Source organism: Rhinoderma darwinii, chromosome 5 (genome assembly GCF_050947455.1).
Source record: "Rhinoderma darwinii isolate aRhiDar2 chromosome 5, aRhiDar2.hap1, whole genome shotgun sequence".
Lineage (NCBI taxonomy): Eukaryota > Metazoa > Chordata > Amphibia > Anura > Rhinodermatidae > Rhinoderma > Rhinoderma darwinii.
The window spans coordinates 256248520-256273747 of NC_134691.1; the positions used below are offsets into that span (position 1 = coordinate 256248520).

The 25228-nt window shown below is 45.4% G+C and overlaps 1 protein-coding gene across 3 annotated transcripts in view; it reads right to left on the reverse strand.

Moving 5' to 3' along the window:
• LOC142651860 (epidermal growth factor receptor-like) overlaps positions 1-25228 on the reverse strand; it is a 284853-nt gene that overhangs the window by 184113 nt on the left and 75512 nt on the right. For all 3 annotated transcript variants that reach the window (XR_012847722.1, XM_075827065.1, XM_075827066.1), the window contains exons 3-5: positions 21996-22182; positions 20015-20140; positions 19178-19243 (exon numbers count right to left, since the gene is read on the reverse strand). Coding sequence is in view for 2 of the 3 variants with exons in the window: in XM_075827065.1 (XP_075683180.1) it covers positions 19178-19243; positions 20015-20140; positions 21996-22182 (379 nt within the window). In the remaining variant the exon portion in view is untranslated. The remainder of the gene's footprint in view (positions 1-19177; positions 19244-20014; positions 20141-21995; positions 22183-25228) is intronic.

Consider the following 25228-nt stretch of genomic DNA (forward strand, 5'->3'; position numbering starts at 1 on the left):
CCTATGCTGTAGAAACTGAGACTGATGTAACGCTCACTCATTCCATGGGGATGGGGGAAGCACAGAAGGTAGACTTCAAGTCATGTTCAGTGGATGCTACTATAGTGTATGCTTCTGTCCCTGATATTACATGTGATGTGATGTATTACATGTAATGGCTCAAGTGTGCCCCTAGAGGTCATGGTTCACAATAACAAGACTGTTGCAGGTGATGTGTGCACTGTTCCTAATGGCAACCAGCTGTATACTGCTGTGATGTGTGAGTGGAGTGGTGATAAACTCTACAGGGAATGTGGTTGGGGTCACCTCAGAGTCAGCTGAATCCAGCAGCAGTGATCCACCTTTTTATTTGAGCGACCACACCAGTGTGAATGTAGCCCTAAGTGACGCACATGAGTTCCTGGACAGTGGAGTCAGTGAGGTGTGTGCGCTGGTGGCTGTGGCCTCGGTCACTAATGAACTGCCCAGTAGTGAACCAGATATACATGAAAACATTACCCTAGAGGTTGGGGCTATCAATGGTACAAATGAGTACACTACTGCCATGTATAGTGTGAGAAGGGTTACTGCTTCACCCTTAGAAGTTCTGCCCCCTGCAGGTCTTTCACATGTAGACGTTGAGACCCAGGTAGCTGCCACACTTTCCCAGGAGGTAAGGGGAGCAATAGAGGTGGTCTTCCAGGCTTGTTCAATGGATACTGTTGCAGTGTGTACTTTAGCCATTGAAGTTGCATGTGACACAAGACAGGTTGCTAAGGGCAACAAGTGGTGCTATACCACTAAGCAGGATGTGGGCCCTAACGCTGCTGCAGAGACGACCACTACCGGGTCTGCTAGAAGTAACCCAGAGGGGTCGGGTCAGTGCGGTGAAAAATTGTCTCTGGACGGACAGTCTGAGCATTTAAATGCTGAGATGAAAAACTCCAAGATGGAGGGGAGTATAGCGTCTGAAAGTGGTTTGGTAGATGGTATGGTGTATACCAAAACTCACGAGATGAGTGTTACTGAACACTATGAGCCAGTGTCTAAACCAAGGGGTGACACACAAAGCCACTTCATGGATACGGAAAGGTCCCTGAATGTAGGGCACAACACAGGTAAATATGGCTGTGATCAGTAAAAGCTAGTAGTGCCTACAAGGGATGAGGATGCTATGCTTGCCAACATAGAAGAGTTTTTGGAGCACCCGTATAATACACCCATGGGTGATTATCAAACTGTTACTGTAGAAGTGACCCTAAGTGTAATTATGTCCCAATGTAGGAGCTTTGACCCTGGAGGGAGGTTGAAATGTGATCAGTCCTACGGCCTTTATCAAAGGGGGGGGATATGTAACAGTGCAGCTTCTGGACAGTGCAGAAACTCAGGTTTTAAGCAACCAGGGAGCATGTACAGCAGAGAGGTTTTTCTCTGCTGTTGCTTGGGTGTAAAGCCTGGAATAGGGCCTGGTTTGCTGGAGTGTGAAGGAGAAGGGCGGGCTTCCACTGCATACAGACAGTCCATGTCTTGGGCTGTCTGATGAGCTTAGTTAGGCTTCACCTGAGACGGCTCTTTAATTCAGGTGTGTGCAGTTCACACAGGGCTCTCAGTCTGGGGAAGACAGGCATGCTAGCCTGTGAGAGTCACCACCGTGTGAGGTAAAGCTGTGTAGGTTTTGAGGTTCTGGGCACAATGCTCAGTGTCTCGTAGTGAGGGACACTGAATGTGTTAGTTAGAGGCTGGACGGCCTAGGGTTTATTTTGTATGTTTATTGTTGTAACACTGATTGCTGTGGTGAAGACAATAAAGCTAGCTGCGGCTGGTTTAAACCTTTTATTCAAGGAGTTGGAGTGAACTTTCTATGTGTTCCAACCATCTCACCCGGGAGATGGAGATCCTGTGAGCTAAGTGGTCCCCAGGTTGTCACAATATGTACTGATCTTGGTTCTGGTGTTGTATATATGTACTGATCCTTGTTCTGATGCTGTATGTAAGTACTGAGCTTGGTTCTGGTGCTGTATATATATGTATGAGATTGGTTTTGGTGCTGCATATATGTAATGAGTTTGGTTCTGGGGATGTATTTATGTACTGAGGTTGGTTCTGGTGCTGTATATATGTATGGGCTTGGTTCTAGTGCTGTATATATATATATATATGGGCTTGGTTCTAGTGCTGTATATATGTATGGGCTTGGTTCTAGTGCTGTATTTATGTACTAATCTTTGTTGTGGTACTGTATGTATGTACTGAGCTTGGTTCTAGTGCTGTATTTATGTACTGATCTTGGTTGTGGTAATGTATATATGTACTGAGGTTTGTTCTGGTGCTGTATTTATGTACTGAGCTTGGTTCTGGTGCTGTATTTATGTACTGAGCTTGGTTCTAGTGCTGTATTTATGTACTGAGCTTGGTTGTGGTACTGTATATATGTCAGAGCTTGGTTCTGGATCTGTAATTATATAGGATATATTTATAATAACAAAATTGTAGGGCAGATGGAATTGTTCTCATTTCATTGTATATTTCATGGGAACCTGTCTGGTAGTTTTAACCCCTTGAACTGCCACCATGCGGTAATACATGACCTGTCAATATTTCCAAACATTCCCTTGTATGTTTTATTCCGATGCAGCAAAATCCTTAAAATCCACTTTTAAAACGATGCACACTATATGCTAATTACTCGTTAGAGAGTCATGGGGCGGTTCCGCTATCCTGAAGAGTCACATAGCCCTGCCTCCAAACCCACCTTTCCATGTTTGAGTGACATCTCCATGGCTGATAAAACTTTCTCGGATGCGCCATTGCCATGTGGCACTATACACAAGGTGGGCTGTGTGGCACTATACACAAGGAAGGGGGCTGTGTGGCACTATACACAAGGGGGGCTGTGTGGCACTATACACAAGGAAGGGGGCTGTGTGGCACTATACACAAAGGGGGCTGTTTGGCACTATACACAAGGAAGGGGGCTGTGTGGCACTATACAATAAGGGGGGCTGTGTGGCACTATACACAAGGAAGGGGGATGTGTGGCACTATACAGAAAGAGGGTCTGTGTGGCACTATACACAAGGGGAGCTGTGTGGCACTATACACAAGGGGGAGCTGTATGGCACAATTTACAAGGGACTGAGTGTGGCACTATCTACTAAGGGCGGGCTGTGCTGCACTTTCTACTAAGGGGGGGCTGTGTGGCACTATATACAAGGGAGGGGGGCTGTATGGCACTATATACAGTGGGAGCTGTATAGCGCTACATACAGTGGAAGCTTTATGGCGATATCTACAGGGGGGCTGTATGGCACTATCTACAAGGGGGAGGTGGGGGCGCTATCTACAAATGGGGTGTGACACTGTCTATAGGCAGGGCTTTATAGCACTGTCTACAGGGGGGCTGTATGGCACATTCTACAGGGGGCACTATTTATAAGGGGAGCTGCTTGTGTCACCCGCGGGGGCCCCAGTCAAAAGTTTGCTATGGGGCCCAGTATTTACTAGTTACGCCCCTGCTGTACAGGGATTCCCCATTTTCGATCACGTCACCAGGTTTCCGGTGACGCGATCGAAGAGTGGAGTCCCGTTTGATCATGGCCCGGTCACGGCTGCTTTAAGTTCAGAAGCTGTAAGTCACGGGAGCGCTCATCAGTCTTTTCTACAGCAACGCCAAAAGACATCGCTGTAGATTCGGGACCCGCACCAACTGAGGTAAAAAAAAACATGGGCGGTCGAGAATGTAAACATTTTCATACATCTCTAATTGTACACCTGGTTCGTAGAGTCTTTCAATCCTTTGGCAGAGTTTATACTCATTCTGTTCCGTCCAAATATATACATTTTACACTTATCAGCCTATGATACTTTTACTCCAAACCCCAGATATCCAGTTTTGTTTTTCTAACACTAATTTTCTTAACTTTAAAAAAAAAAAAAAAAGATTTTATTTAGTAACAGCTACTTCACAATTATACATCCTTTCGGACCTATAGCATTAAAATAATTTTCTTACATCTCAGGACCCACCTCATGAGGCGGGAACCCCGTTCGGGAGATAGGTGTGGGTCCCAGAGGTGGGACCCGCATTTTTGGCACATCGATGTATGTCTCTTCTTAAATTATTGCCCACCAGTTGGTTAGGGACAAAGTCGTATCTCTTGGTATCAACGCTCAAGTGTTAAGGTGGATGGGCAAAATGTTTGCAAGAAGTTTAATATCAATAATTCAGCAATAGTTTGCCCAAGAGGTGTGATCTTAGCCAGGCTTAGGAAGCATTCATATGGTCGCTATTAGAGAGGTATAGTGGGGCGGGACGGGGGGCGGGACGGTACACAGAGGAAACAATGAAAAAAGCGTCTTGGAATTTTTTATAGTAGTTAGTAGGTAATCCATCAGGGCCAGGCTTTTTATTAGATTTAAGGGAACTGATGGAAACATAAGCCGCTAAGAGTTTACGCTTGCAGCGACTCGTGGGAAGTCGGGGAGTGAAATGTTGGAAAGGAAGGTAGTTATTGCAGAATAAGATAGAGGGGTGGGATTAAAAGTGTAATGTCAGGATAGGGGGACAGACAGGTGAGCTCTAATCTACCTGAACTCAGTCCCTGCCTACTTGCACAGCCCGTCCTAGGCGACGGCGTAGAACTGGGCGACGATCCCTACGCTCAATATGTGCACGACAGACAAACAAGACAAGGGTACACAAAAGCAAGGGAAGTGCGGCAGTTGCCCATGGCAACACCGTGAGCAACAGAGTGGTGGACGAGCCGAATCAAACCAGGAGTGTACGAGGTAACAAATGCAGAGCAGGAGAATAGTCAGTCAAGCCAGGGTCAATATGAAGCAGAGGTCAATGGTAACAGCAGGAACAGCAGAGCCAGGAAGCAAGAGAATCACAGGCAAAGGACAAGCAGCAAATGAAGGTATAAGTAGACCAAGGGCGGGAGCTAGAACCGTCTGGCCAGGCTGCGATAGGCTCTCCCACTCCTCCGCCTACCAGCCTGAGTGGTAGCAGATCGAGTCACCCTAGCAGACCTAGGAACAGATGCAGACTGATTAACCACGGGCGTTGACACAGAAGCTGTGTCAGGCAAATCCTTTACAGTACCCCCCCTTTTATGAGGGGCCACTGGACCCTTCCTAGGTAGACCTGGCTTGTTGGGGAACCGAAGATGGAACTTCCTGAGCAATAACCCGGCGTGATCATCCCGGGCGGGTACCCAAGTCCTCTCCTCAGGCCCGTATCCCCTCCAATTGACCAGGTACTGGAGGGAGCCTTGGACCATCCTGCTGTCCACAATCTTGGCCACCTCGAATTCTACCCCATCAGGGGTGAGAACAGGAACCGGAGGTTTCCTCGAGGTAGCCAAGGACGGAGAACAGCGTTTCAGGAGGGAGGCATGGAACACGTTGTGTATTTTAAAAGACAGGGGGTAACTCCAGCCGGAAGAAGACAGGGTTAAGGACCTCAATAACCTTGTACGGCCCTATATATAGGGGAGCAAATTTTTGGGACGGAACTTTAAGGCGCAAATTTTTTTTAGACAGCCACACCAAATCCCGGACCACAAACAAGGGGTTAGCAGAACGTCTTTTATCTGCTCTGGGACGCCTCAAGGTTCCTCTGAACCTGGGCCCAGACTGTGCACAGTTCCTGATGAACGACATCTACCTCGGGATTGTTGGAACCACCAGGTGAAATGGAGGAGAACCGTGGATTAAATCCAAAATTACAAAAAAAGGGGGAGACCCCTGACGAGTTACTGACCCGGTTATTGAGGGAAAATTCGGCGAGGGGAATGAAGGAGACCCAATCATATTGGCAGTCAGAGATAAAACACCTTAAATATTGTTCTAGAGACTGATAAGTCTTCTCAGTTTGGCCATTAGTTTCAGGATGGAAGGCCGAGGAGAAGGACAGATCAATCTCCAACTTCTTACAGAAGGCTCTCCAGAACAATGAAACAAATTGTACCCCTCTGTCAAAAACAATATTGACAGGAACCCCATGGAGACGCAGGATGTGTTTGACAAACAAGGTAGCTAACGTCTTCGCATTGGGTAGTTTCTTGAGGGGCACAATGTGGCACATCTTACTGAAGCGGTCTACTCAACCCACACCACCGACTTGCCTTGGGATGGAGGCAGATCGGTGATAAAATCCATGGAGATATGGGTCCAATGTCTCTGGGGAATGCTTGGTACCCGGGATGCCTGGATGGCCAGACTTCCTGGAGAAGTAGGCACAGGGACGGAGATGGGTGAGAGACCTAGTACCCTGGGACAAGACAGCACCCACTCCCACTTCGGAGGCATCAACCTCCACGATGAATGGCTCCATCTGGTTAGGCTGAATCAGCACTGGGGCCGAGATAAAGCACCTCTTAAGGACCTCAAAAGCCTGGACCGCCTCCGGGGGCCAGTGGAGTAGATCGGCACCTTTGCGAGTAAGGTCCGTAAGAGGCTTAGCGATGACCGAGAAGTTAGCAATAAATCTCCTATAATAATTAGCAAACCCCAGGAAGCACTGTAAAGCCTTCAGGGAGGCAGGTCGGACCCATTCAGCCACAGCCTGGACCTTGGCAGGGTCCATGTGGAATTCGTTAGGAGTGAGGATTTGACCCAAAAATGGTATCTCCTGCACCCCAAACACACATTTTTCGGTTTTAGCAAAGAGTTTGTTTTCCCGAAGGGCCTGGAGCACCTTCCTGACATGCTCAATGTGGGAGGACCAGTCCTTGGAAAACACAAGTATATCATCAAGGTACACTACAAGAAATACCCCCAGGTAGTCTCTTAAAATCTAATTTATGAAATTCTGGAAGACCGCAGGAGCATTACACAACCCAAAGGGCATGACGAGGTATTCAAAATGACCTTCGGGCGTGTTAAACGCAGTCTTCCACTCATCCCCTTCTCTGATTTGGATAAGGTTGTAAGCCCCCCGAAGATCAAACTTAGAGAACCATTGGGCCCCCTGAACCTGATTGAAGAGTTCAGGAATCAGAGGAAGGGGATATTGGTTCCATACAGTGACCTTATTCAAGTTTCGGTAATCGATGCACGGCCTTAGACCACCACCCTTCTTCCCTACGAAGAATAAGCCAGCATCTACTGGAGAAGTAGAGGGATGAATGTAACCCTTGGCCAGGCTTTCCGGGATATATTCTCTCATGGCTTCACGTTCGGGACAAGAGAGATTAAATATCCTACCTTGAGGGAGCTTAGCTCCTGGTACCAAATCGATAGCGCAATCGTACTCTCTATGAGGAGGTAACTGGCTTCTTTACAGTGAGAACTGTGAATCTATGGAATAGTCTACCGCAGGAGCTGGTCACAGCAGGGACAGTAGATGGCTTTAAAAAAGGGTTAGATAATTTCCTAGAACAAAAAAATATTAGCTCCTATGTGTAGAAATTTTTCCTTCCCTTTTCCCTTCCCTTGGTTGAACTTGATGGACATGTGTCTTTTTTCAGCCGTACTAACTATGTAACTATGTAACTATGTAACTCTTCGGAAGCTTTTTTAGAAAAAACATCAGCGAAATCCTGAATAAACTCAGGTAGAGTGTTCACCTCCTTAGCGAGAGAAAGCAAATTAATAGAAAAATAGGACGTCATGCATTCATTACCCCATTTAGTAAGATCCCCAGTATTCCAGTTAAACGTGGGATTATGCATCTGCAACCAAGGAAGGCCTAAAACCAAATCGGACGACAATCCCTTCATCACCAACACAGAACACTGCTCCAAATGAATGGAGCCCACAATGAGTTCAAAAACAGGAGTATGCTGCGTAAAATAACAATTAGCAACTGGAGTGGAGTCGATACCCACTACCGGGACAGCTTTAGGCAAATCAATCAATGGCATAGCTAGAGACATAGCAAATTCCACAGACATAATATTAGCAGAAGACCCTGAATCCACGAAGGCACTGCCGGTGGCAGACCTACCATAAAAAGAGGCCTGAAAGGGAAGCAAGATCTTATTAGGTTTCATGTATACGGGAAATACCTGTGCGCCCAAGCGACCTCCCCGATGGTCACTTAGGCGCGGAAGTTATCCGGCTGCTTATTCTTATGCCTAGGACAATCGTTCACTTGATGCTTGTCATCCCCACAGTAGAAGCAGAGACCATTCTTCCTGCGGAACTCTACGTTGTTGGGGAGACACGGAGGCACCAAGTTGCATTGGTTCATCCGAGTTTTCCGTGGAAGAACGAAGCAACGGGGCCATCATAGGGGAGCCAGAGGAGAAGGCACAAAAACATTTAAGTCGTCGTTCCCTGAGACGTCGGTCAAGACGTACCGCTAAAGCATAACCTGATCTAGAGAGTCAGAAGAGGGATAACTAACTAACAGGTCTTTCAGAGCGTTCGACAGACCCAATCTAAACTGGCACCTCAAGGCAAGGTCATTCCACCGAGAAGCTACACATCACTTCCTAAAGGCAGAACAGTACTCCTCAATGGGTCTCTTACCCTGACGTAAGGTCACCAGCTGACTCTCGGCAAAGGCAGTCTTGTCAATCTCGTCATAGATGAGACCGAGAGCGGAAAAAAAGGTCAACAGAAGAGTTCAGGGGCGTCAGGGGCCAAGGAGAAGGCCCATTCCTGGCGGCCATCCTGGAGCTGGCTCTCAGAACCTGAGGAGTGCGGCCTTAAACGGAAATAGAGCCTACAACTTTCCCGAAAGGAGAAAAAAGTCTTCCAGTCCCCTGAGAACCAGTCAGGCAACTTGAGGTGGGGTTCAAGAGGTGGGATGGGGGCACTACCTGGGTCGCATCACGCTGGTTGCACCTCTGAGCCAGGTCTTGGACCTGTAGGCAGAGACCCTGCATTTGCTGTGCCAGGGCCTCAAGGGGGTCCATAGTGTGTCAGGGACCATGGTAGAAAAGTTATATGGGCCTGTGATTATGTAATGTCAGGATAGGGAGACAGACAGGTGAGCCCTAATCTACCCGCCAATCAGTCCCTGCCTACTTACACAGCCCGTCCTAGGCGACAACGTACAACTGGGCGACGGTCCCTACACTCAATATGTGCACGACAGACAAACAAGACAAGGGTACACAAAAGGGAAGTTGGGCAGCTGCCCACGGCAACACCGTGAGCAACAGATTGGTAGACGAGCCGAGTCAATCCAGGAGTGTTTGAGGTAACAAATGCAGAGCAGGAGAATAGTCAGTCAAGCCAGGGTCAATATGAAGCAGAGGTCAATAGTAATAGCTGGAACAGCAGAGCCAGGAAACAAGAGAATCACAGGCAAAGGACAAGCAGCAAATGAAGGTATAAGTAGACCAAGGGCGGGAGCTAGAACCGTCTGGCCAGGCTGCGATAGGCTCTCCCACTCCTCAGCCTACCAGCCTGAGTGGTAGCAGATCGAGTCACTCTAGCAGACCTAGGATCAGATGCAGACTGATTAACCACGGGCGTCGACACAGAAGCTGTGTCAGGCAAATCCTTTACAAAAAGTCTCTAAAAGTAAGCAAGTAAAAGTCCCTTACTATAGTATCAGTATTGGAAGTTGTGGTGTCGTTTTGTGTGCAAAGAACACTGGAAGTACAGATGTTGCCATCTTTATCTTGACTCTTAACACATTAAATACACAGTGGCAAAAAACTTTAACTTGACTTTGTCAATGATTTTTCAATGGCTTTTTCTGTGTGATATCACGCTGCAGAGCGTTATCAGAGTCAAGATAAACTTGGCTACATCTGTATGGTACATCTGAGAAACTGGAGGTGGCGTGCCAGGGGGGTTGATTGTTTGTTGTTGAGAATATAGTACCGGTGTTAAGATCATCTGATTTGGAGCTTTACATGGGACACCAGGCAAAGGTTTAATTCAGATGTAGCTTGAGATAAGGCTTGAATTTGAGCTTGATTAGGGGCCCGTTTCCCCTCACATTCACAAACTGCTACCTTGGCCTTCAGCTTTTGCTGTGTGGATAAGCGATCCTTTTATTATGAACCGCTGCTGGAAGAAAATATCCTCACAGGATAGTTTTGTGTGTTTCGCACAAAGAGATTGGCGCGGAGACCGAGGGAGAGTTGATATCAAACTATTTGTGAATGGCAGTTTTCCACACTGATACTAATATAAAGAAAATTCAATAGGGAATCATTAAGTATCCAAGAGCATCCAGAGCAGCAAATCAGGCAATGGCATGTAATGGCAGATAATGGAGATGGGACTATGATCAGACCAGGGAATGGTGAGAATAGAGGCCAAGGTGACATTATTAAGGAATGAGGGATGAAAAAAATGTGGTATATTCTAGAGAAAAGTTGATGAGCATGGGAAAAAATGGGTAGAATATTTTTAGATAGGGTGGAGCACTATCCAAGCATCAACCCATCCGCTAGTTGTCAGCAGTCTATCAAAGGAGACTGGCAAAGAAAGATGAGGGACAGATGGAAGAAGTGGTAAAGTACGAGAGGACCTGTCCAGCCCTGGGTTCCGCACACAGTTGGAGTCTCTGCAAAGAATTGTAAGGTTGTGGGCATGAACAGCTTGAGTAACTGGGTAAAAATTGAAACAGTCTTGCATTGGGAGCATAATTAGGAGCATAAAAGGAGACCAGGGTGCAGGTTGTATCAGGAATAGATACAGGTAAAATCTACCCATAGGGTCCATTCATTGCAGAGAAATTGAACAGAACGGCGAAAACAGATGGCGACACCAAAGAACTTAGAAAGGACATTAGGTGTGAAAAATTGTGAGAATGTGGCAAATAGAAAACGGGGGCAGGAGTCTGAGGAAAAGTGTGTCTCATGCAAACTATGGCCACATGGAAACTACAGTAGTATCTAAACGCTTTTGTGCGCTTGCAGGATGAGTTAAAACCCTGCACATTGTGGGAAATAATCTTAAGAGCCATGTGTAAAGGATCTGCCAGGCACAGCTTCGGGGTTAACTTCCATAGGTAATCAGTCTTCACCTGAGTCTATCTCTCTGAGACTGACTCCAGCTTCCACCACTCAGGCTGGCAGGCTTAGGAGTGGGAGAGCCTATCGCAGCCTGGCCAGACTCAGCTAGCTCCCGCCCTCAGTCTATTTATACCTGCCTTTCCTGTTCCTCCTTGCTTGTGACTCTTTCCGTGTGGTTTCCTGGCCCAGCTACAGCTCCTAACTATTTGATCCTGCTCCATACTGACCCTGGCTTTCTGACTACTCTTCTGCTCTGCGTTTGGTACCTCGTGCTCTCCTGGTTTGACTTGGCTCGTTCACCACTCTGTTGCTCACGGTGTTGCCGTGGGCAACTGCCCCTTTCCCTTTGCTTTATATTCCCTTGTATGTTTGTCTCGTGCACTTACTGAGCGTAGGGACCGCCGCCCAGTTGTACCCCGTCGCCTAGGGCGTGTCGTTGCAAGTAGGCAGGGACAGAGTGGCGGATAGATTAGGGCTCACTTGTCCGTTTCCCTACCCCTATCATTACATAATCACAAGCCCATATACCTAGTCTACCCTGGTCCCTGACACTACCATGGACCCCCTTGAGACCCTGGCTCAGCAAATGCAGGGTCTCTCCCTACAGGTCCAGGTCCTGGCTCAGAAGGTCAACCAGCCTGATGCTACCTTGGTAGTCCCCCTCACCTCAACTCCTGAACCCCACCTCAAGTTGCCCGACCGGTTCTCAGGGGACCGGAGGGCTTTTCTCTCCTTTCGGGAGAGTTGCAGGATTTACTTTCGCTTAAAGCCCCACTCCTCAGGTTCTGAGAGCCAGCGAGTGGGTATAATTATGTCCCGGCTCCAGGAGGGGCCCCAAGAATGGGCCTTCTCCTTGGCTCCTGATGCCCCTGAACTTTCCTCCGTTGATCTTTTCTTTTCTGCTCTCGGACTCATTTATGACGAGACTGACAGGACTGCCTTTGCCGAGAGTCAGCTGGTGAACTTACGTCAGGGTAAGAGACCTGTTGAGGAGTATTGTTCTGACTTTAGGAAGTGGTGCGTAGCTTCTCGGTGGAATGACCCTGCCTTAAGATGCCAGTTTAGGTTGGGTCTGTCGAATGCCCTGAAAGACCTGCTAGTTAGCTATCCCTCTTCTGACTCCCTAGACCAGGTTATGGCTTTAGCGGTACGAATTGACCGACGTCTCAGGGAACGACAACGCAAACGTTTATGTGTTTTCTCCTCCGACTCCCCCATGATGCCTCTCGAGGTTCCGTTGCTTCGTTCTTCCACGGAAGACTCAGAGGTACCTATGCAACTCGGGGCCTTCCTGTCCCCCCAACACCGTAGAGATTTCCGCAGGAAGAATGGTCTCTCCTTCTACTGTGGGGATGACAAGCATCAAGTGAACAACTGTCCTAAGCGTAAGAACGCAGCCGGAGAACTTCCGCTCCTAAGTGATCATCGGGGAGGTCACTTGGGCGCACAGGTATTTCCCGTAAATATGAAACGTAATAAGATCTTGCTTCCCTTTCAGGTCTCTTTTGGTGGTATGTCTGCTACCGGCAGTGCCTTCGTGGATTCAGGGTCTTCTGCTAATATCATGTCTGTGGAATTTGCTATGTCTCTTGCTGTGCCTTTGATCGATTTGCCTAAACCTGTCACGGTAGTGGGTATCGACTCCATTCCTCTTGCTAATGGTTATTTTACACAGCATACCCCTGTTTTTGAAGTCCTTGTTGGCTCCATGCATTTGGAGCAGTGCTCTGTACTGTTGATGCAGGGATTATCGTCCGATTTGGTTTTAGGCCTTCCCTGGTTGCAGTTGCATAATCCCACGTTTGACTGTAATACTGGGGAGCTTACCAAATAGGGTAATGAATGTTTGACGTCATGTTTTTCTGTTAATTCTATTTCTCCCGCTGAGGAGGTGAACACGCTACCTGAGTTTGTTCGGGACTTCGCTGATGTTTTCTCTAAGGAGGCCTCCTAAGTGTTACCTCCTCATAGAGAATACGATTGCGCTATCGAATTGGTACCAGGAGCTAAGCTTCCTAAGGGTAGGATATTTAATCTTTCTTGTCCCGAACGTAAAGCCATGAGAGAGTATATCCAGGAATGCCTGGCCAAGGGTTACATTGGCCCCTCTACTTCTCCGGTAGGTGCTGGCTTCTTCTTCGTAGGGAAGAAAGATGGTGGTCTTAGGCCATGCATTGACTACCGTAACCTGAATAAGGTCAATGTAAGGAACCAGTATCCCCTTCCTTTGATTCCTGATCTCTTTAATCAGGTTCAGGGGGCCCAATGGTTCCCTAAGTTTGATCTACGGGGGGCGTATAACCTTATCCGCATCAAAGAGGGGGATGAGTGGAAGACTGCGTTTAACACGCCCGAAGGTCATTTCGAATACCTCGTCATGCCCTTTGGGTTGTGTAATGCGCCGGCGGTCTTCCAGAATTTCATAAATGAGATTTTGAGAGATTACCTGGGGATATTTCTTGTAGTGTACCTTGATGACATACTGGTGTTTTCCAAGGACTGGCCCTCCCACATTGAGCATGTCAGGAAGGTGCTCCAGGTCCTTCGGGAAAACAAACTGTTTGCAAAAACCGAAAAATGTGTGTTTAGGGTACAGGAGATACCATTTTTGGGTCAAATCCTCACTCCTCATGAAGTCCGCATGGACCCCGCCAAGGTTCAGGCTGTGGCGGAATGGGTCCAACCTGCCTCCCTGAAGGCGTTACAGTGTTTTTTGGGGTTCGCTAATTATTACAGGAGATTCATTGCTAACTTCTCGGTCATTGCTAAGCCTCTTACGGACCTCACTCGCAAAGGTGCTGATCTCCTCCACTGGTCTCCAGAGACTGTCCAGGCTTTTGAGGTCCTTAAGAAGTGCTTTATCTCGGCCCCGGTGCTGGTTCAGCCCAACCAAATGGAGCCATTTATCGTGGAAGTTGACGCATCCGAGGTGGGAGTGGGGGCTGTCTCGTCCCAGGGTACCAGGTCCCTCACCCATCTCCGCCCCTGTGCCTACTTCTCCAGGAAGTTTTCGCCCACTGAGAGTAACTATGATATTGGCAACCGCGAACTCTTAGCCATTAAATGGACATTTGAAGAGTGGCGCCACTTCCTGGAGGGGGCTAGGCACCAGGTAACGGTCCTTACCGACCACAAGAATCTGGTTTTCCTAGAATCTGCCCGGAGGCTAAACCCGAGACAAGCTCGATGGGCGCTATTTTTTACCAGATTCAACTTTTTGGTTACCTATAGGGCTGGGTCTAAAAATATTAAGGCCGATGCACTGTCGCGTAGCTTCAAGGCCAGCCCTCCTTCGGAGGAAGATCCTGCTTGTTTTTTGCCTCCCGGTATAATCATTTCTTCTATTGATTCTGATTTAGTCTCTGAAATTGCAGCTGATCAAAGTTCAGCTCCCGGGAACCTTCCTGAGGACAAGCTGTTTGTTCCCCTGCAATACCGGCTAAGGGTACTTAGGGAAAATCATGACTCCGCACTATCTGGTCATCCAGGCATCCTGGGTACCAAACACCTCATTGCCAGAAACTATTGGTAGCCTGCGTTGCCTAAAGACGTTAAGGCCTACGTCGCCGCTTGTGAGGTTTGTGCTAGGTCCAAGACTCCCAGGTCCCGACCAGCGGGCTTACTACGTTCGTTGCCCATTCCCCAGAGACCTTGGACACATATCTCCATGGATTTTATCACCGATTTACCTCCATCCCAAGGCAAGTCGGTGGTGTGGGTGGTAGTAGACCGCTTCAGTAATATGTGCCACTTTGTGCCCCTCAAGAAACTACCCAACACCAAGACGTTAGCTACCTTGTTTGTCAAACACATCCTGCGTCTCCATGGGGTCCCTGTCAATATTGTTTCGGACAGAGGGATACAATTTGTTTCATTGTTTTGGAGAGCCTTCTGTAAGAAGTTGGAGATTGATCTGTCCTTCTCCTCTGCTTTCCATCCTGAAACCAATGGCCAAACTGAGAGGACTAATCAATCTCTAGAACAATATTTAAGGTGTTTTATCTCTGACTGTCAATATGATTGGGTCTCATTCATTCCCCTCGCTGAATTTTCCCTTAATAACCGGGTCAGTAACTCGTCAGGGGTCTCCCCCTTTTTCTGTAATTTTGGGTTTAATCCACGGTTCTCCTCCGTTTCACCTGGTAGTTCCAACAATCCCGAGGTAGAGGTCGTTCATCGGGAACTGTGCACAGTCTGGGCCCAGGTTCAGAAGAACCTAGAGGCGTCCCAGAGCGTACAAAAAACTCAGGCTGATAGAAGACGTTCTGCTAACCCCTTGTTTATGGTCGGGGATCTGGTGTGGTTATCGTCTAGGAACTTGCGTCTTAAGGTCCCGTCCAAGAAGTTTGCTCCCCGGTTTATTGGGCCGTATAAGGTCAATGAAGTCCTCAATCCTGTCTCCTTCCGGCTGGAGTTACCCCCATCTTTTCGTATACACGACGTGTTTCATGCCTCCCTCCTTAAACGCTGCTCCCCGTCCTTGGCTCCCTCGAGGAAACCTCCTGTTCCCGTTCTCACCCCTGAGGGGGTGGAATTCGAGGTGGCCAAGATTGTGGACAGCAAGATGGTCCAAGGCTCCCTCCAGTACCTGGTCCATTGGAGAGGATACGGGCCTGAGGAGAGGACTTGGGTACCCGCCCGGGATGTTCACGCTGGGGTATTGGTCAGGAAGTTCCACCTTCGTTTCCCCAGTAAACCAGGTCCACTTAGAAAGGGTCCGGTGGCCCCTCATAAAAGGGGGGGGGTACTGTAAAGGATCTGCCAGGCACAGCTTCGGGGTTAACTTCCATAGGTAATCAGTCTTCACCTGAGTCTATCTCTCTGAGACTGACTCCAGCTTCCACCACTCAGGCTGGCAGGCTTAGGAGTGGGAGAGCCTATCGCAGCCTGGCCAGACTCAGCTAGCTCCCGCCCTCTGTCTATTTATACCTGCCTTTCCTGTTCCTCCTTGCTTGTGACTCTTTCCGTGTGGTTTTCTGGCCCAGCTACAGCTCCTAACTATTTGATCCTGCTCCATCTTCTGCTCTGCGTTTGGTACCTCGTGCTCTCCTGGTTTGACTTGGCTTGTTCACCACTCTGTTGCTTACGGTGTTGCCGTGGGAAACTGCCCCTTTCCCTTTGCTTTATATTCCCTTGTATGTTTGTCTCGTGCACTTACTGAGCGTAGGGACCGCCGCCCAGTTGTACCCCGTCGCCTAGGGTGGGTCGTTGCAAGTAGGCAGGGACAGAGTGGCGGGTAGATTAGGGCTCACTTGTCCATTTCCCTACCCCTATCATTACACCATGGAGATAAAAGGAAGGTAGCTGTAAGCTGGAGTATATGGACCTGATGGGGAAATTAGTCTGTATGTCCCCTGAGAGCTCCCAGAGGGGGAAAGAAAAGAGAGGAATGAAAGGGAAAATAAAACAGAAGAAACAATGGAAAGAATCTGATAACAACTTAAAGGGAACCTGTCACCAGCATTTCACCTATTAAACCAAAAATACCTGGTGGTAGTGGGTGAAAAATCATTTCTATATAACCTATAATTGTCTTTGTAGTCGGCTCTGTAGCTTTAGTATTCAGTTTTTTATTGTTCCCACACCGTATGCTAATGAGCATAAAAGAGTAAAATCGTCATTTAAAAAGAGTCAAATCTTCATTACGAAAGTCTTTCAGAGTTTTTCCCGCCTCCTTACTTTTGATTGATAGCTCCTCTCCTTCCCCCAGCACACAAAATCCCGCGCTTGTGCATTGATGTCCTCTTCTGGTGTGTGCGCACAAAGGGATACCGGATTATTACGAGAAAAAGCGCAAAATGTTTGCAGACAGTTATTTACAGTCAGAGGAGTTTAGGAGAGGGGATAACGGCAATGAACTTTTGATAGCAGCGGCCAGTGAGGGATAAGTAAAGTTCAGTAGTTGAAATGCTGCTGACAGGTTCCCTTTAACAGTAAAAATAACAAAAGAGTGAAAGAGACAAAGAGTCCCAAGTGGGCACCTGACCTGAAGGATCTGTGACCAACTGACTGCTGAAGGAGGCGAAGTCTGGCCATCAGCATGGTGAGGTGCTGTTAAACATGCTGACTACTATAGTTAGTTAAATAGTAGTAGTAAATTGTATTTGGGAAGTAAGTGGAAAGCAGATAGCCCTTATACTCAAGTCTGAACTATCTAATTGAATGGAGGATAAAGCAATGATGAGCATCCGAGGGCCTTAGCTGGTGACTGGTGTCAAGGAGGCTCATTATCATTTACAATCAGAAGGAGGATGACATACACAGGATCAAACAAAGTATAATAAATCATGAAACATAGCATAAAAAATGCAGTGAAATTATAATAGGTAATGGAGTAATGTTACAAAATCATTGCATAAAAAGGGTTGGATGGAGGAGTGGGTCAGAGAGCTGATTGACACTACAGAAAAAAATGTGTAATACAAGAAAAAAAGTTGGGCATATATCTGGTGTAAGGGTTTAGGAGCTAACAAAGTCTACAGGTTTTATAACAGGGGGGAAAAAATAAAATAAAAACCTGATGATAGTCCAGACACAATAGCTGGATAGCGTCCAAAATAAGATGGCATAAAGGGAATAGGTTAGCAGGTGGAAATACGGTAGGAACGATGTTACCTGCTTTCCCGTCTGAGTAACCCATGGTTTAAAGCTGGAAGTAGTGACACATTGTTGCTGGTGTCAGGTTCGCTCACGGTAGCAGTTGAAGTAATGACAGCTGAGTCTTCAGGTTGAGGGTTGCAGAGAAATATTCCTGAAAGATCGCTGGTGAGTAGACCGCTCTGGAGCCAAGGCAGGGACGTCTGGTTGAGGAACAATGCAGGTTCGAGGTTCGGTGGGGATTATACCTAGGTATTTGAGAAAGTCTCCTTCTTGAAATGGAGTGAATGAATACAGTCCAATGTTGTAAGTGTAGCACAGTCTCAAGGGAAAAGTCTATCTGTATTAGATGTTCTTTGAGATGAGCTACACCATCAGATGGACACCGGAGGGATTAGAACAAAATTTGTGTGGGGTTTCTGGCAGTCCACATAAAATCTTCTTTCGTGCAGTAGAAGTGCGGCTTGACTACGATGTGTTTAGGGAGACCATCTCTGTTGGGAGCAGTTAGAGCCCAGTGGGCTCTATTTCCATGAGGAGGTTGTCACGAAAAGAGTGCGGAGGAATTCTTTGACTATACGTTCAATGTTGGTCAATGTTTCAGCCAACCCCTGGATTTGGAAATGTTTGTGGCGTAAACAATTGTCTAAGTCTTCATTCTTATGGAGGGCAGACTCCAGTTTAGATTTTAGATCCTCCACTCGCTATCCATTTTGGTTCACCATCAGGACAGTTGCGTCCAATTTTGTTTCCAAGAAGCCAGGTCCTGGCCCAACGACTGGAGTTCAGAGTGGAGGGTAGTTTTAAAAAAGATTGTAGTCTTAGCTAGCTCAGATGCCAGCAGTTTTTTAAAGTGTTCTAGAAGTGAGGCATCACTCAAGATTTGCTGGTGTAGAGGTGCTTCTTGTGTTGCCATAAGAAAGCGACTGCCTTGGCTAAAGATGCCTGCTCATTTAGCCTGGTCTGCATCCAAGATCGTGGACGATGCTGGGGTTATGCAAGCTGGGACTAGAGTTAAGGAGACTGGGAGCAGAGTCGGGATGCGCTTCTGAGGACATGGAAAGGCCAGGAAGAAGAGAATTGGTGTTGTAGGTGAAGAGCTTGTGGCATTGAACGCTGAAGAAGGCTGAGATTGAGAGCGGGTGCTAGTACTGGACACCATGTTGAAGAGTTGCACCACAGTCTGTTAGTGCTGCTAGTGGCTGGATCTTGCTTTCTGCGGCCACCCATGGCCATGAAAACAAGTGCCGGGTGCTAGCATTGGACACCATGTTGAAGAGTTGCACCACAGTCTGTTAGCGCTGCTAGTGGCTGGATCTTGCTTTCTGCAGCCACCCTTGGCCATGAAAACAAGTGCTGTCACATAAGCAGAAGTCACCCATGTGGAGGAGGGCATTTGCTGGCTATTGGCTATTTTAAACCACAGTTTTCAGAAGGAAGGGATCAAGCAGACATCTTCCTCGGCAGCATGCCACGCCTCTGATAACTGCTTTTCATGGTAGCAGTTTAGTACCTAATGGCTGTTTTAATTGGAATTTAAATAAACAAAATGGCCGTCTCCGACTTTTGCACAGTAATGTTAATATGGCAATATATGTAAATCACAGTACATTACATTTCTCTAAATATTCAGGTAGCAAAAGGAAAATAAAAAAATATCATACTATACATACGTATCTGACAGTTTTCTGGACCAGAACCCCAACACGAGCCATTGCAATCTTTTATGCATATAGGACCTGCAATTTAAAAGGATACCACATGAGACATTTTTATATACAATATTGCTCACTATAGCACTATTGCCTGGTATTTTATTTCAGATATCTATCTATCTATCTATCTATCTATCTATCTATCTATCTATCTACGGTACAAAAAATAGGCAGCACTCCGTACAAGTAAAGGTGAAAAAAGAGGGTACTTTATTGTCCCATAGACAGCAACAGTTCAGCTCCTTCCACTGGAGCCTTTCTCAAGCCTTTCTTGAGAAAGGCTCCAGTGGAAGGAGCTGAAACGTTGCTGTCTATGGGACAATAAAGTACCCTCTTTTTTCACCTTTACTTGTACGAAGTGCTGCCTATTTTTTGTACCGTATACCATTGGGATCTTGGTCTGCTCTCGTTGGCTTGCACCCACACTACACCGGTGCTGCTGGATCTATTCGTCTATCTATCTATCTATCTCTATCTATTTTATCTCTACAATATTCAGGAAAATACATATGCCCATCTTTGGTAAGAAAAGAACATCAACTGAATATACGCTCATCCAACCTGATCCACTATATTTGGCCATTGATTTCATTTTTACATGTTAGATAGTAATTATGTTACATGTTAGATATGTTTTATTTTGTACTGCCAATTAGGGCAAGTCTTTGTGACTTTTACACAACTCTAGACATAGAAATGAGCAAATTATACCAAATGATGGCAAAATGGTAAACAAGTGGATAAGCATTAATCAATGTAATAATAACTATATCATTCATTAAGATGAACACTTACAGTGTGGAAGAAAACGATGGTTGATGTCAAGGTCACTGCCTGAACGAACAATGTCCTTCCACTTGATTGTGTCCAAATTGCAAAGTCGAGGATTTCCTGCAATAGTCACTCCACCTTGGAGAATTTCTGTCAAAAAGAGAAAATAAAAATTCGGAAATAAATAACTCTGCTACTATATATATATATGTATATATATGTATATATATATATATATATATATATATATATATATATATACATATATATATATATACATATATATATATACATATACATATATATACATATATATATATATATATATACATATATATATACAGTGAAGGAAATAAGTATTTGATCCCTTGCTGATTTTGTAAGTTTGCCCACTGTCAAAGACATGAACAGTCTAGAATTTTTAGGCTAGGTTAATTTTACCAGTGAGAGATACATTATATATATATAAAAAAAAAAGAAAATCACATAGTCAAAATTATATATATATTTATTTGCATTGTGCACAGAGAAATAAGTATTTGATCCATTACCAACCATTAAGAGTTCAGCCTCCTCCAGACCAGTTACACGCTCCAAATCAACTTGGTGCCTGCATTAAAGACAGCTGTCTTAAATGGTCACCTGTATAAAAGACTCCTGTCCAAAGACTCAATTAATCAGTCTGACTCTAACCTCTACAACATGGGCAAGACCAAAGAGCTTTCTAAGTATGTCAGGGACAAGATCATAGACCTGCACAAGGCTGGAATGAGTTACAAAACCATAAGTAAGACGCTGGGTGAGAAGGAGACAACTGTTGGTGCAATAGTAAGAAAATGGAAGACATACAAAATGACTGTCAATCGACATCGATCTGGGGCTCCATGTAAAATCTCACCTCGTGGGGTATCCTTGATCCTGAGGAAGGTGAGAGCTCAGCCGAAAACGATACGGGGAGAACTTGTTAATGATCTCAAGGCAGCTGGGACCACAGTCACCAAGAAAAGCATTGGTAACACATTACGCCGTAATGGATTAAAATCCTGCAGTGCCCGCAAGGTCCCCCTGCTCAAGAAGGAACATGTACAGGCCCGTCTGAAGTTTGCAAATGAACATCTGCATGATTCTGAGAGTGATTGGGAGAAGGTGCTGTGGTCAGATGAGACTAAAATTTAGCTCTTTGGCATTAACTCAACTCGCCGTGTTTGGAGGAAGAGAAATGCTGCCTATGACCCATAGAACACCGTCCCCACTGTCAAGCATGGAGGTGGAAACATTATGTTTTGGGGGTGTTTCTCTGCTAAGGGCACAGGACTACTTCACCGCATCAATGGGAGAATGGATGGAGCCATGTACCGTCAACTCTTGAGTGACAACCTCCTTCCCTCCACCAGGACATTAAAAATGGCTCGTGGCTGGGTCTTCCAGCACGACAATGACCCGAAACATACAGCCAAGGCAACAAAAAAGTGGCTCAAAAAGAAGCACATTAAGGTCATGGACTGGCCTAGCCAGTCTCCAGACCTTAATCCCATCGAAAACTTATGGAGGGAGCTGAAGATCCGAGTTGCCAAGCGACAGCCTCGAAATCTTAATGATTTACAGATGATCTGCAAAGAGGAGTGGGCCAAAATTCCATCTAACATGTGTGCAGACCTCATCATCAACTACAAAAAACGTCTGACTGCTGTGCTTGCCAACAAGGGTTTTGCCACCAAGTATTAAGTCTTGTTTGCCAAAGGGATCAAATACTTATTTCTCTGTGCACAATGCAAATAAATATATATAATTTTGCCAATGTGATTTTCTGTTTTTTTTAAAATATAATCTATATCTCACTGGTAAAATTAACCTAGCCTAAAAATTCTAGACTGTTCATGTCTTTGACAGTGGGCAAACTTACAAAATCAGCAAGGGATCAAATACTTATTTCCTTCACTGTGTATATATATATATATATATATATATATATATATATATATAATATAAAGTAAGGTTATCATACCTCTTAGTTGTCTCATTGGCAACTCCTCCAGACCATGTGCAATATCATTTTCAATAAAATTGTACAAAATGGAGAGTGCAGAATTCTTGTACAAAATGTTCCCTCTGATAATTCTAAGATTTAATAGTGGAATGGATTTAACCAAATTAGCTGCAATCAGAACATACCCTCCAACTTCTTGTATATCCTGCAAAGAAAAAATTCAATTAGACAATGATGCCAGTGGTGTAATGTTTCAGAAACCTGTTAAAATCTATCTTTAGAACATACTGGGGTTTATCCCCTAAAGCTTATTACAGACAGGAAGATTTGCCTTCAACAATCCCCCCCCCCCCTTCCCATGTGACCAATCTCTGATATTTTTCACTGTAAGGCCATGTTCACACAGGGCGGATACGCTGCGTAAAAGTACACAGTGTATCTGCCCTGAAACCCACAGGGAATTCCAAACAAAAAATCGTACCAAATTGTGGTGCAGTTTCTTGGGCGAAATGTCAGCTACGGGAAATAGCGGTTAAAAACAAGCTTTTTCCCCCCCTGGTCTCCATTTATCATGGCGATGCATCCCTCTGTTGTCCCTGCAGCCCAGCCTCCTGGGATGACATTTCATCCCATGTGACCGCTGAAGCCTGTGATTGGCTGCAGGAGGCCGGCCTGGATGGAGAAGTATAGAGAACAGGTCTGTATACGTTTTTTTACTTGTGATACCTGATATGAGCCACCTTCTTTGGCGTAGTTGGTTTAATTGTATCCATTAGTATAACGTTATAAGGATATCAAGCGGATGTACCTATAGGTCTGTAATAGTGACAGGTATATTTTAACCCATTCCCTGCACTGGATATGTAGTCATATAATCACACGGATGGACTTTCCTAGCCATACACGTGATACTTGAAGCAAATTTTGGACAATGTGGTCATCAATATGGAGCTCAGAGATGGAGCCCCATGTCAGGGGCAACATGATTATTCCCTAGGAAACCCCCATTTAAGAACAGCATTAACATTTGTTCGTCCTATCACTATGGACAGGCAGTCATTCAAAGAGAAGAGAAGCTCACTATTCCCTGGGAGGAACATCCTGCGCCCTAACAACTTATTTTTTATTCTATACAAAAGGGGTGAGAAAATTAGCAGTTAAAGTGATTAAAAAAAAACACTTTAGAGAAGAATTTTTAAAATGTCCAATACATTTCTTAATGATAGCATTATTGTCAGTCAGAATTTACATTTCCATCGCTGATTTTCAGCATAAACGATCGCTTCAACATAGCTGCATAAAAAATCTGTGCAAGAAAACACATCTTATTAACCCCTTAATGACGCAGCCTAGTTTGGGCCTTAAAGGGGTTTTCCACTTTCTGACAACTAATGACCTATCCACCAGGTAGGTCATCAGTACATGATCTGTAGGGGTCCGACACCCGGGCCCCGCACAGATCAGCTGGTCCGGTGCCTCCGTGCGCCAGACATACATGCTGGAAGCAGTTGGCTCCGGCCAAGGAATAGCGGCCGAGCTGCAGTACTGCAGCTCTGCTCCTACTTAAGTGAATAGGAGCATACCTGCAGTTCTGCAGAACGGCCGCTATGCTATATACGGAGCCAGTTTGTGCAAGACCCCCCTACTAGAGGTGAAGCTCTGTTGGATCTGGTCATTTCTAATAATGCAGATCTTGTTGGGAATGTCAATGTTCGTGAAAACCTCGGTAACAGTGATCATAATATAGTTACATTTTACCTATACTGTAAAAAACAAACGCAGGCTGGGAGGGCAAAAACATTTAATTTTAAGAAAGCCAATTTCCCCAGGATGAGGGCTGCAATTCAGGATATGGACTGGGAAGAACTAATGTCAAATAATGGAACAAATGATAAATGGGAGATTTTCAAATCTACTTTGAGTTATTATAGTGCAAAATTTATTCCTATAGTATAAACGACTCAAATTAAACCCCACATGGCTTACACCTTCTGTGAAAGGGGCAATACATGACAAAAAAAGGGCATTTAAAAAATACAAATCTGAGGGTACAGCTGTAGCCTTTGTAAAATAAAGAGCTTAATAAAATCTGTAAAAATGTAATAAAATTAGCAAAAATACAAAATGAAAGGCAGGTGGCCAAGGATAGTAAAACAAATCCCAAAAAATTCTTCAAGTATATAAATGCTAAAAAGCCAAGGTCTGAACATGTAGGACCCCTAGATAGTGATAATGGGGAGTTGGTCACAGGGGACCAAGAGAAGGCAGAGTTACTAAATGGGTTCTTTAGCTCTGTATATACAACAGAAGAAAGAGCAGCTGATGTAGCTGCCAGTGCTGTTAATATATCAGTTGATATACTGAATTGGATGAATGTAGATATGGTCCAAGCTAAATTAAATGAAATAAATGTGCACAAGGCCCCAGGACCAGATGGGTTACACCCTAGAATTCTTAAAGAGCTTAGTTCAGTTATTTCTGTCCCCCTTTTCATAATATTCAGAGAATCTCTAGTGACTGGTATAGTGCCAAGGGACTGGCGCAGCGCATATGTGGTGCCTATTTTCAAAAAGGACTCTAGGTCTTCCCCGGGTAATTATAGACCAGTAAGCTTAACATCCATCGTGGGGAAAATGTTTGAGGGGCTATTGAGGGACTATATACAGAATTATGTGACAATAAATAGCATTATAAGTGACAGCCAGCACGGTTTTACTAAGGACAGAAGTTGTCAAACTAACCTAATCTGTTTTTATGAAGAGGTGAGCAGAAGTCTAGACAGAGGGGCCGCTGTGGATTTAGTGTTTTTGGACTTTGCAAAGGCATTTGACACTGTCCCCCATAGACGCCTAATGGGTAAATTAAGGACTATAGGTTTAGAAAATATAGTTTGTAATTGGATTGAGAATTAGCTCAAGGACCGTATCCAGAGAGTTGTGGTCAATGATTCCTACTCTGAATGGTCCCCGGTAATAAGTGGTGTACCCCAGGGTTCAGTGCTGGGACCACTATTATTCAACTTATTTATTAATGATATAGAAGATGGGATTAATAGCACTATTTCTATTTTTGCAGATGACACCAAGCTATGTAATATAGTTCAGTCTATGGAAGATGTTCATGAATTGCAGGCAGATTTAAACAAACTAAGTGTTTGGGCGTCCACTTGGCAGATGAAGTTTAATGTAGATAAATGTAAAGTTATGCATCTGGATACCAACAACCTGCATGCATCATATGTCCTAGGGGGA